The sequence below is a fragment of the Protopterus annectens genome, chromosome 16.part0 (genome assembly GCF_019279795.1).
Source record: "Protopterus annectens isolate FY-2018-M chromosome 16.part0, PAN1.0, whole genome shotgun sequence".
Taxonomy (NCBI): Eukaryota; Metazoa; Chordata; order Ceratodontiformes; family Protopteridae; genus Protopterus; species Protopterus annectens.
Window position 1 is genome coordinate 51,599,361 of NC_056750.1, and position 12,987 is coordinate 51,612,347.

The window sequence follows — 12,987 nt, forward strand, 5'->3', positions numbered from 1 at the left end:
TACATTTTTTTCCATTTAACTTAAGGCCATGACTTTGGCATCAGTTATTTGTAGCTGTGAGACCCTCTAGTAATATGTTAACATCAAGTGGAGAGTCAATGACAGCACCCAACTTACAGTCATCCACAAACTCGGTCAGCCACAGGCCTTTTGTCTTTGCCTGGACCTCTGAAAAGTATATGCCAAACAGTAGGGGTCCCAGGACAGATCCCTGGGAATTCGGTTTACTGTTAAAATTTCGAATGGCACTCCGTCGACTGTGCTATAGTCGGCAACGGAAGTTCGAAAACGTCGAATGTCGAAGTCAAAAAATCAATCTAGGAATGGTTTTAACATGGGTTGAGGTAGGTGTTCAGTATTATTCTGAACTACAAACATCTCCCCTATCTCGACCCATGTTAAAACCCATTCCTAGATTGTTGTTTTGAGTTCGCAATTATCATTTTCGAACTTCCGTGTTCAACTATAGTACAGTCGATGGAGTGCCGTTCAAAATTTTAATAGTAAATCGGGAAATCACCACTAGTGACAGGTCTGCTGTTGGAGGTGGCAGCTCCTGTTTTGAGCTTGTGGGTCCTATCTGTGAGCCAGTTGGCTACCCATCTGACTAGATAGGGATTAACACCAAGTTGCATACCTCTCAACCTGGACACACCAAAAATCTGGACAAAGGCCCATGAAAAAATGTACAAATCTGTACGCTGATTAACATAACATTTGCATACATAATTATGCAACTCCACCCACTCCAATGGAGTTGTGGGATACTAGCTTTTAAATGCAAAATGAAAAACAGACAAAATACTAAATACAAAATAAACTGAAGTGCTTTATTTACATTAACATTAGAACTTGTATAATCAAACTTTGAACTTGTGAAAAAACTAAAATACAGTTTTCTTTTATAAAAATAAAATCAACTACACTAAATTGCTACCTGCAGAGCTCTGCTGTCATTAACTGACTGACACTATTCTGAAAGCCACAAATATAGGAGAGTTAACAGAATCATTTTCATGAAACAAACATATGGGAATCCCTTGGACTTAAAAGAGCAGCAGAACTGACACAGACAAATGAATAAAGACATTCTCAAACAAATCATCTATCAGCCAACTTACAGAAAGTTGTAGACTGCTAGAATAAATTGCCATCACACATTAAAGAAAGTCATTCTTTAGAAACTAAAAAAAAATCACTGGATATCCATTTCTATAAAGTCCATTATCAGTATTAACTAGCTGTTTCAGCCTTTGGCCCATGCTTGCTTATAAACCACTCTGAAAGACTTCCTAGCTAAATTCTGGGCACACAGTCATGCACGCATGGTTGCATACACACATGTCTCCCTACCCAGTTTCACACACACACACACACACACACACACACACACACACACACACACACACACACACACACACATACACACACGTTTCTCTTTCTCTCAGCTCAGCAGCACACTTGAGAATTAAATAAACACACCCACCTAATGCAAGTTTCTCTTGGCAGTACAGTTGAGAATTAAGTAAACGCACCATAATGCAGTCTTTAAGTTTCTCTCGGCAGAGAAGTACACTTGAAAATTCAGTAAAATAATGCTGTCTCTAAGTAAGCACACCATAATGCTTACCAACAGATCCATTATAACCACTGCCTCTCAAAGACTTAAAGGATTACAGAACAAAAACTAACATAATACAATAACAAAAAATGCACTTACAAGTACCAAGTCAAGACTTGACAAAATATGAAAAATGTTATGCATTTCCACTGCTTTCACCAAAGACAGGGCTCGTAATCTTGTCAGTTAAGTAAAAGAAATCTCAGATGGGTAAGAAACAATATATAAACAACTGACATGAAGGAGAAATATTTATATGATGATGAAGAGCTGAATCAAGGAAAACATTGACATTTAACTGAAAAAGGACACAGTTTAGAGACCAGAGATGCCCTTCCGGGCTGTTAATGAGGTCACTGAAATTACAGCTTCAATTATGATTCTATTAAACAGGTTGTCAACGATAAAACAGCTACTCAACAACCAAGAAACCCCAACAAATGCCAATTATCTAACCTATATAAGGAAGAGACAAAATGATAGTCCTCATGCCCAACTTTGATAAATGAACTGGCCAAATCTGATTAATGGACGCCTTGTATCTTTTTTATGATTGTACATGCATGCTCAAGAGAGATGCATTGCACTCCTGTGGCATTTGTAAGGCGGTCTGCTCAAAGACCTAGTGAAGGAAAAGGTAGAAAGGAAAGTGCCTGTCTTCCAAGCAAACTGCTCAGCTGTTTGTGAGAGTTAACCCCCCAACCCACAGAAAAGAAAAGTACAAATCTGTAGGAGAAATTATTAAAAGAAATATATGGCATGATCTGCAGTCATTTTTTTGACTTACATGCAAGCTTGCAGTTAATGTTGCTCACTAAATTTGGCACAATTATAGGAAAAACCTTAAATCAATCACTCCCCACTGCTAGGAAGCAGTTACAGTATCACTGTAATAAACCAAATGATTACTTTTGCAGAAACTAATTTTTATTCTACTTTATTTTGCAAAATATTACTGTTTTTTTGTTTGCTTACTGTTTGTTTAGCCTTTATTGAACAGTTAAACATGCTGGTTGTAGACTGCTCACTTGCAGAATTATAGACTTCCTCTCACAGGGGGCCCCTGTCAATTACAGCTATTATGGTAAATGGTATTTTATATTGACATATGCACATGCCTAGCCCTCCACTCCCCATTTATACTTGTTGCCACTGAGGCGCAGCTAAAACAGGAAACAAAGGATGAAAAAAATCCTTCCCACAAGCTACGACATCCTCAAAATGGATAGAAACCATAATGCAGGTGGAGCCGCAATCATAGTAAAGAATACTCTGGAAATAAATTCCATACTCCCATAGCTACCCAAAGATCAACAATGCAGAAATTCTTCCCTCTCTCATCTCAAAGTTAACCAAAAGAATATGAATCACAGCTGCATATATACTACCAAGCAATAACAATGTCACAGCTATTGAGAAAGAGTATATGAATCACAGCTGCATATAGGGTCTATATCAGATGAGCGAACGCTTAAAAAAGCAAACGCTGATTGATCGAACTTATTTTTGCGAAACTGAAAAATATCGAAGAAGCAGAAACTCAATTTTTTTCCTGGGGAAAGAATTTGGTTGTCCGTTTCTGTTGCTTTGGTATTTTCAGTGTTACGGTGGAAAGTTACCGGTCAGATTCAGGTAAGTGTGTGATTGTGTTGATGTGAGTGTTAGGATGATTTAGGTGAGTTAGGCTTAAGGCTTGGATTAGGTATTTGTGCGATTGTGTTGACATGAGGGTTAGGGCAGATTTAAGTGAGTTAGGGTTAGGGAGCGGGTGAGGTGAGTGTGCGATAGTGACGGACCTTAAGGTTAGGGTTTGGGTTAAGGTAAGTGGGTAGTTAGTAGTGTGTGCATAGTTTAGTGTATGGTTAGGTGTCAGATTTTAGGTGTATGTGTGTGGATTTCTGTTTGTTTGGTGTGCTTGTGTTGTGTGTATGTGTTTTGGATCAGCGATTTTTTTCCCCTAGGAAAAAAATCGCTGATCTGACAGTTCGAGATTGTAAGCTTTCGCTTATAGAAGGTCGATCAATCAGCATTCGCTTTTTTAATCGTTCGCTGATATAATATAGACCCTGCATATATACTACCAATCAATAACAATGTTACAGCTATTAAGGATATCCTTCAATGAACATCACGTAACCTTCACCAAGAAACTATTATGATGAGTGACTTCAATATAGACTGGCAAATCATAGACTCAAACAACCCCGCGTTGTCAATAAACTGTTACAGTTTCTCCCAAGTAATCAGTAAATGCAGTCTCTATGTTTCTCTTGGCAGGGCAGTACACTTGAGAATTAAGTAAAATAATGCAGCACACACATGACAATGCAGTATCTAAGTTTCTATCAGCAGGGCAGTACACTTGAGAATTAAGTAAAATAACGCAGTTTCTAAGTTTCTCTCGGCAGTACACTTGGGCAGAGAATTAAGTAAACACACTTGTAATGCAATACAGAAAGTTTCTCACATTCAAAATAATGCAGTTTCTCTCAGAGGTACACTGTTCACTTGAGCAGAGAATTAAGTAAACAGTAACAGCTTAAGGAGCTAGGAAGAAAACTTGCAGACCAATAACAGCTTTGTAATACACTTTGGTGCAGCCAGTCTTTCTCGGCAGTACTCTGCATAGCTTAAAGAGCTGGGAAGAAAGCTGTGCACTGAATCATACCTCTCAAGTACCTCATTATAAGGAACATGCCTCATTTGGGGTCTTAAAAAGTTCATGTTCCTCAAAGTTCCTCAAAGTTCCACATTAAAAGAGTCTGTCACACATTCAGTGTTAGGAATTTTTTTAAGTGAAATCGATGATAAATAGAAATTAATTATATAAATTCATTAAAGGACCTTCTTTGTGTAAAATCAGCATATTTTAGCCATCCTATGACCTTCCTAGTTGAAGTTGTTGGTAAGTTGTTAGTAAGTGTTCAACATTTTGCCCATTTGTTCCACATTATGAAGGCGAGTGTTCCTCATTTTGGAGATGGAAGGTTGAGAGCTATGCACTGAATAAATCTGCGGACCGACCATTAAAGAAAGAAGTGCTGTGCGATGAATAAACCATTAATCACATACACACTTTAATGCAGACTGGTCCTAAGAATTGTTAACAGCTTACCTGGAGGAGTCGGGAAGAAAGATGTGCTGTATGTTGAAAATAAACAAGCAGAAGGTAGACGTTAAATTTAAATTATGGCTCGGCCTGATGAAGCTGATGTCATCATGCATGCCCTGCACATGATGATGTCAGGCACAGTTAAAAAAAAAAAAAAAAAAAAAATTAAAAACCCAGGAAATTTGGAAATTAAAGGGGCCACTCGGGAATTCATTGCACCCCAAATATTTTGCCCTCAAAACTGGTATTTACCAAAGAATTCAGTATGATTGAGAAGTATGCCAAGTTGTGTTAGCTTTTTGATGATGCCCGAGTGGGGGATTGTGTCAAAGGCATTGGCTAGGTCAATGTAAGCTGTATGTACTGACTTTCCTGCACCAGGGCCTTGATGACAGTCTTAAATAAGTCAGCTAGGTTCAATAGGCAAGATCTGTCCCTGCTGAATTCGAATTAGGAGGGTTCAAGTGTTCGGAGATTGCCTATGTCCTTGTTTATGAGATCCATAATAATACGCTCCGTGACGTTATACATCAGATTTGTTAAGCTGCTAGGGAGATAGTTTCCTGGGTCAATAGTGGCACCACTTTTGTGCAAGGGGATGACAGTGGAAGTTCTTTACTCTAAGCCTGTAGTTAGGCTGTAGTCAAATAGGGTGCTCAATGGTGAAGCTAGTTCTTGCTGGAGATGGTGCAGAATACAGCCTGGGATACTATAAGTTCCCATGGAAGCTGTGTTCTTTGCCTTGGATAGGGCCTTTAATACTTGATCTACAGAGATGTGAGGTGTGCAACAAGTATTAAGGATGTTGACTGGGCCTTTGGGGGGGGGGGGGTGATAAGTGGATGAAGTTTGTGCTGAACCTATCAGCTAACAGGTTGACTAAGTCAGCAGGATGAGTGTAAGTGGTATCATTAAGTACTAGTTCGAAACAAACTTGGGCTTTGCCATGGAGGTTCCTAATGTAACTGAAGAGGGACTTGTGGCTTCCCTTTGTTTTGGAGGCTAGTTTCAACTCATAATTGGCTTTGGAGGTTTTCACTAGTGATCTAATTTGCTTGTTGAGGCAGAGAAGGGAGTTCTTCCAATTTGGAATTTGTTAATTTTTTTACCCTTGGACAACAGTTTTTCCTTTTGTTGTAAAGCCTGTTGATAGAGGATGTCCACCAGACAGGTTTATGTTTCCTTGAGGAGCAGATTTTAGTTCTGTTGGGTATGGCTGTCCACACACTTGTGCAGGTGCTTGTATACTGCACTGATGTACTGTTCAGCATAGTTGCCTGCATCAGCCTCCCTTAGTTGGTTGTAGTCAGCTTTTACGAAGTGTTTTAGCCTGGTTACAGCTGGAGAGGGATTGGATGGGATAGAAACTTCAAATGAGAAAGACTGATGATCTGAACTCACCAGAGAAGAACATACTATGGGAGTGTTGCAGCAGTCGCCCATGTTGGTGAGAACCAAGTCCAGTATGTAATCACCCCTTGTGGGGGATAATACTAGCTGATATAGTGTATTAGCATTGATGAAGTCAAAGAATCGTTGGGTGAGCGCATTAGTGTAAGAATGGTTCACCCAGTCTATGGTGGAGTAGTTGAAGTCACCAAGGATCATGGTGTTAGGGGGTACCTTGATAGAGTCAAATAGGTCGAGATAGGAGGTGTGGGTGTCCTGAGACATGGAAGGGGGTCTATAGCTGGCTATAACTTGGATGGGTGTCTTGCCAACTGTCAGTTGCACCTGGGGTAATTCCAGTTCATCATGTTGGTAAACTAGTTTGGAGGTGTGGCTGTCCTTAATGAAGATAGAGACTCCATCACCCTTAGTCTTTTTGACCTCATAAAATAGGGGAAGTTACCTCCACAAACAGACTAGTTACCAGTGGTTTTCCCCAGGATTCTGAGCCAGTACCCATCTTGCTTGGCATCCATTTTTCTAAAGTAAAAGCCAATAACAATGGGCTCTGGCTGATTAAATTTGCAGATGACTGCAAGTCAGGACCAGTCATTGAATCTCCAAGGCATCCTGCAGGAAGGTTTGTCCCAAACAGATAACTGGTGCCAAAATAATGGACTGAAACTAAATGCCAAAAAATGCATTGCTGTATCATTTGGAAAGTCATTTCCCAGGGAACTACCACATTGACAGTACATCCTTAAGAGTTGACACAGTTGTTTAGGATTTGAATGTGGATAGTGATCTTTTGACAAACATAGCCATTGCTTTAAGAAAGTCCTTCTATACTGCACAGCTTATAAACAAAAGGATTGTGCCTAGATCTAAGGATGACATTGTCCCTCTTTACTCAGCCCTCATTAGAACAATCATTGAATATAATTCCCTTTCTAGCATGTATTTGTCTAGATACATGTGATAACTGGAACACCACAGGGATACCTTACTAAAAGGATACAAGGTCTAAACAACATGTTCTACAGGGACTCTCTCAAAGCCCTGTCACTATACTGGGTATCCTACAGACTGCAAAGCATGGATCTGTGTCAGGCATACAAAGCATCCTCTGACCCAATGCAGATGGATTTACTGAACATCAGCAAGTCCAGTGGCATCAGAAATCCTCAGTCTAGAGATCCTCTTCCGCAACATCAACAGAACTGTTTAGAGGGACAGGTATATCTTCCAGAAGATACAACCCACATTAAACAAAGTTCATCGCTGTCCATATTCTTCTGCAACTGGGATGTATGGATGGGAAACAAAACATTTGCTCCAGGACTTGCCCCCTGTACTACTAATGGGCAGATGCAGCTCCTAAGTTCTTTATCTCATGCATGGGTCACCTCAAATTATCTATAGTATGATCCCACTTATTCTCATGAGGGGTAATATTTAATTATTGACCATGGGCTGTGTAAGGCCAATTCCTAACCAAATGGGATAGGTTAATTTGAGCACAAAAAGGGAAAATGTCTAGGCTTAAAATGGCCCACAAAGGCAGCTGGCCTAGTACTTCTCTATGAACTTAGAAAAAGAAAATTTTATGTAACTAGTACGTTATCTAAGATTTAGTAGTAACCAAACAGCTCTAAAAAATGCTAAATGTTTGCTATAACATACAGCAGGGGTCTAGAATGGCTGGACAACAACAACATCTGTACTTAATATGCAGACTTCAAGGTTTAAAAAAGGTACAAGTTATAAAGTCAAAATGGAGTATAATAGATCTTGATGGGTACAATTAAGGATTGAGAAAGATAAGTAATTTACAACTGAGCAAATCTATGGTCGTAAATTTAAATGTGCTACATTGTTATTTACAAATCTGTCTACCGTTGGTTGCCAGAATTTCAAAAATATAAACACTTACCAAAAATACTAATATGTATTGAGCTGCTATTGTCCGAAACTATAATTCTGCTTAAAACTGTTCTTTCACATTTGCAGTGGTACTTTCCAGCACTGGATTCTTCTTTAGCTTCCAAACTGTATCTTTCTCCATACTTGAAATTACCTCTGACTAGCTGACCATTTCCATATAATGTCCAATGACTACATGAATCCTCATTGTTGCTTTGGCATTCAAAGTTGATAATTTCTCCATAGATGAAGACATTCTCAGAACTATTCACACGGAGTGTGGGTGTTGGCAAAGGATCTGTAAGAAAGCAGGTTAGCAGACTGAGTTAGCGTTAACCTTCAGTGTGCTCAATATAAATAAAACAGGCACATTAAGATTCGGTGAGCAAGACTTGGTTAATAATTTTATAAAATGTTAATAAAATTAGTTAAGTCACTCACACCTAAAACAGCATTCCATATATTCCACTATAAGTGCAAATTTATAAACACAATAAAGATGCAACTTACTTCATGTTTGTGAGACACACGGTCAGGAATGTAGGTTACTGTTGCAGAGGACTAGGAAATGTAGAAATCTACATATGTGTGTGTTTGTGAGTGTGTGTGTGTGCATGCATCATACCTATCAACCTCTTAGTGCAAGAAATCTGGTCAAAGCCCAACAAAATAGAGGACAAAAGCCCCAAAACAGGGACATATTTTAAATGTTGCTGTTATAAACTTAGAAAGTTGCTAGGGTAACAGGGTTTCTTTTAACATACATTTTGGGAAGGATTTGAAGTCTGAAACTCAAAAATATGTCATTATTAAGCGACTTCAGCCCTCAGATAATCCCAGTGATTTGCCAGAAAATAACAAATTTTATGAGGAATTGACCAAAAATATAACCCAAAAATCTGGACGGTTGAAAGGTATGGTGTGTGTGTGTGTGTGTGTGTGTGTGTGTGTGTGTGTGTGTGTGTGTGTGTGTGTGTGTGTGTGTCATGTATTACTAAAACTGCTTAAGATGCATTGGAAATGCTGTCCATTGTGACCTCTATGTGCAACTCACTTCTATCTCTGTAGGAAGTTTGTGATGAATGTTCGATTGGAACACGAGTGTGAGGAAAAACACTCCATACTTCAGGGAAGACACTCACCCTCATAATTACTTTTTAGTGATTACAATGAGTAGACTATGTGGCTCACTAGGTACTTAGTTCTTTCTGTTTTGTGTATTATTTTGAACACTTATGCTAAAAGTATCTTTAGTTTTTAAAACTGACCAATACTCTGGAGAAGGTTCATGGTGAACTAAATGATTAATATTGTTACTGGGGCATGAAGAGATGAATAAATGACTATATATTAATAATTAAATATATGTGACAATAAAACGTTTTATTGCATTCTTTCATTTGGCTTAACTATCATCTGATAAATACAAAATACTAACACTACAACAGTTTATAAATAGCATCTAGCGAACTATCCATGAGGATATAATGAGTTGTACAATAGCAATAGAGTTGTTAGTCCTGTACTTTTCTGTTACTTCTGTCTCCATTTAATGTGCTTTACATATTATTCATAGAGGTGTTGCTAAAAGAATTCATTATTTTGAGGTGTCCCTGCTGCATCTGACTCCTCCCTCCTACTTAAAAACACCCTAGGAACATATTTAAAGTTACAGATTGCCTCAGAAGAGGGGAAGCTCTAGGGAAAACAGATCTCCCTCTCCCCCTCAATAATCTATATGAAAATATGTCATTTTGGCATTTCAAAACAAGTGTTCTAGTATTCCAAGTTTAGTCACTGAAAAGGGAGAATTATCAAAATTAAGTGTGGTTGCTTTTGTTCTGCCCCAGTAAATGCACTTTATTTCTAATACCTGGCTCTCTCATGTTAGCACAGTGTGATCATGACACTGCACAGTACATTTGTATAAGTTGTACTTCCCCCTAACAGTAGCTGTTCCAATGCATCACTGCTGTAGTAGCCTTTAGTCTATAGGGGTCCTGCACAGGATATAACTGGCAGCTTTTAAAAGCTCTGGTTTCTGTCACACCTGCACTCTGCTGACTGGTCAGCCATGTGGAAGGACATCAGCAGTCAGAGTGAGGATTTTGTCAGGACTATCTTTCCCAAAAGTAAAGAATGTACATACCCATGCTGAACCTCTAAATTATATAATAACAAATAACGTTATATCCCAACAAATAACTATATCCATAAGTAGGGGGCTGGTTGGTGGGTGTGGCCACTGCAACAGTGAGGAATTCAAAAAATTACTTTTATGGGTAAGTCCAACTTAAAACTCACACAAAAACTACTGAACAGAAGCCACAAAAATTCCTACACAAACCATTTTAATAAAATGTAAATAGCAAGTTGAGCAAACTTTTTCTACAAATACCAAATTGACTAGCACACTTTCATCAGTTGCTTCACAACTAGTTTAAACATGGTGCCAAGTCCACTTATAACTATACCAGTTTGCATATCATCAAGCTATAAAAACTTTCAATGGTCCCAAGTAACAAAATCTAAATTTTGAAACTTTTGTGCAATAATATTAAAATAAAAATCAATATTCTAATTAGTAAGTTTTTAACAAATATAAGTTTGTACAAAATCAGTATACTAATTAGGGATCTATTGTGGCAGTATTTTCCTTATCTAACTAATGATCTTTATTAAACAGATAAATAAAAAAAAAATACAATAAAATATATCGTAGGATCAACATCATGGATATATATATGGTGTATATATAAATGAGTGAATATTGTGGTTCATAAATGACTTCAGAACAAATAATGAATAAAAACAATGTTAAGTACTGTTAACATGTCATAACCTAAACGATCTCATTATAAGTACAGGAATAATGGATGTATGGTTATTTAGCCCAGGGATATTTGTAGGATTTAACATAGTCTGCCAATACATCCTCAAGAGGGACTTCCCAACATCCAGCTCTGGGGTTCTTGTCCATGTTTTCTTCTTCTTTTGACTTTTCCCAGTTAGGGATCACCATAGCAGATCACCTGTCCGCTCATGATTGGCAGTGGAGTTTTATAGTGTTGAGTTGCCAGCCCAGCTCTCAACCTTCCACAGAAGGCACACACACACGCACACACACACACACACACACACACACACACACACACACACACACACACACACACACACACACACACACACACACACACACACACACACACACACACACACACACACACACACACACACACACACACACTCATGCCTAGGGCCAATTTAGAGTGTCCAATCCACCTACAGCATGTCTTTGGGATGAAACCGGAGCACCTGAAGGAAACCCATGCGACCACAGGGAGGACATGCAAACTCCGAACAGAAGGCACCCCAGCCAAGGATTGAACCGGAGAGCCTCTTGCTGTGAGGCAGCAATACTATCCGCTGTACCACCGCAGCCGCCCATCTTGTCCATGTTTTCTAAAATACCAAAATAAAATCTTTTCCAATTACCCTGAAAGAAGGTATTTGTATGTAGTACCAACTGTGTCCATCCTGAATTACTTTTAACACCCAAGAGTCTGACACAATCTGTTGCCAAAGGGGAATATACAGAGCCAGATTCTGGGACAGAATCTAAGAAATGAGGCAGGAGGGGTGGTAGAGGGGTAAGAAGGGAGTTATCATCGTTCTGAAGTATTAAAGTGTCATTTTCAGAAAAATAGTTCTTGGTTCTGTTTATTAACCTCCTGCTTTCTCTTTTTGGTTCTCTGTTGGGCCTGAGAAGGCATGGATTGTTCCTTCTGTTTTTTAGAAGGAAAAGAAGATTTTGGAGATTTGTAGGAGGGGATCTGACAAATCTTGGGAACTCTCTATATTTTTTTCACTTTACTTCTAAATTGTATTAAATACAAGTAACAGCAACACGATTCCCACAGTGCAACTGAACACTAAGCAATCCAACTAGCAAACCAGGCCAAAAAAAAAGTAAAATATAACAATCCCAAAACTATATACAGATTCAGTGGTCCAACAATTCCCAACATATCAAATGATTAATAAAAATACTAACATCATACAGTCCAACAATTCCCAACATATCCAACAATTAATAAAAATGCTAACATCAAACAGTCCACCAATTCCCAACATATCAATTAATAAAAATACTAACATCAAACAGTGAAACAATTCCCAACATATCCAACAATTAATAACAATACTAACATCAAACAGTCCAACAATTCCCAACATATCCAACAATTAATAAAAATACTAACATAAAACAGTTCAACAATTCCCAACATATCCAACAATTAATAAAAATACTAACATCAAACAGTCCTACAATTCCCAACATATCCAACAATTAATAAAAATACTAACATCAAATAGTCCAACAATTCCCAACATGTCCAACAATTAATAAAAATACTAACATCAAACAGTCCAACAATTCCCAACATATCAAACAATTAATAAAAAGACTAACATCAAACAGTCCAACAATTCCCAACATATCCAACGATTAATAAAAATACTAACATCAAACAGTCCAATTCCCAACATGTCCAACAATTAATAAAAATACTAACATCAAACAGTCCAACAATTCCCAACATATCAAACAATTAATAAAAATACTAACATCAAACAGTCCAACAATTCCCAACATATCCAACAATTAATAAAAATACTAACATCAAACAGTCCAACAATTCCCAGCATATCCAACAATTAATAAAAATACTAACATCAAACAGTCCAACAATTCCCAACATATCCAACAATTAATAAAAATACTAACATCATACAGTCCAACAATTCCCAACAATTAATAAAAATACTAACATCATAAGTCCAACAATTCCCAACATGTTCAATAATTAATAAAAATACTAACATGAAACAGTCCAACAATTCCCAACATATCCAACAATTAATAAAAATACTAACATCA

General features: G+C 37.9%; 1 protein-coding gene across 3 annotated transcripts in view; it reads right to left on the reverse strand.

Moving 5' to 3' along the window:
• Window positions 1-12,987, reverse strand: part of LOC122790854 (Fc receptor-like protein 5) — a 1,199,590-nt gene that overhangs the window by 552,514 nt on the left and 634,089 nt on the right. For all 3 annotated transcript variants that reach the window (XM_044058503.1, XM_044058502.1, XM_044058501.1), the window contains one exon: window positions 8,056-8,343. In XM_044058503.1, the coding sequence (XP_043914438.1) occupies window positions 8,056-8,343 (288 nt within the window). The remainder of the gene's footprint in view (window positions 1-8,055; window positions 8,344-12,987) is intronic.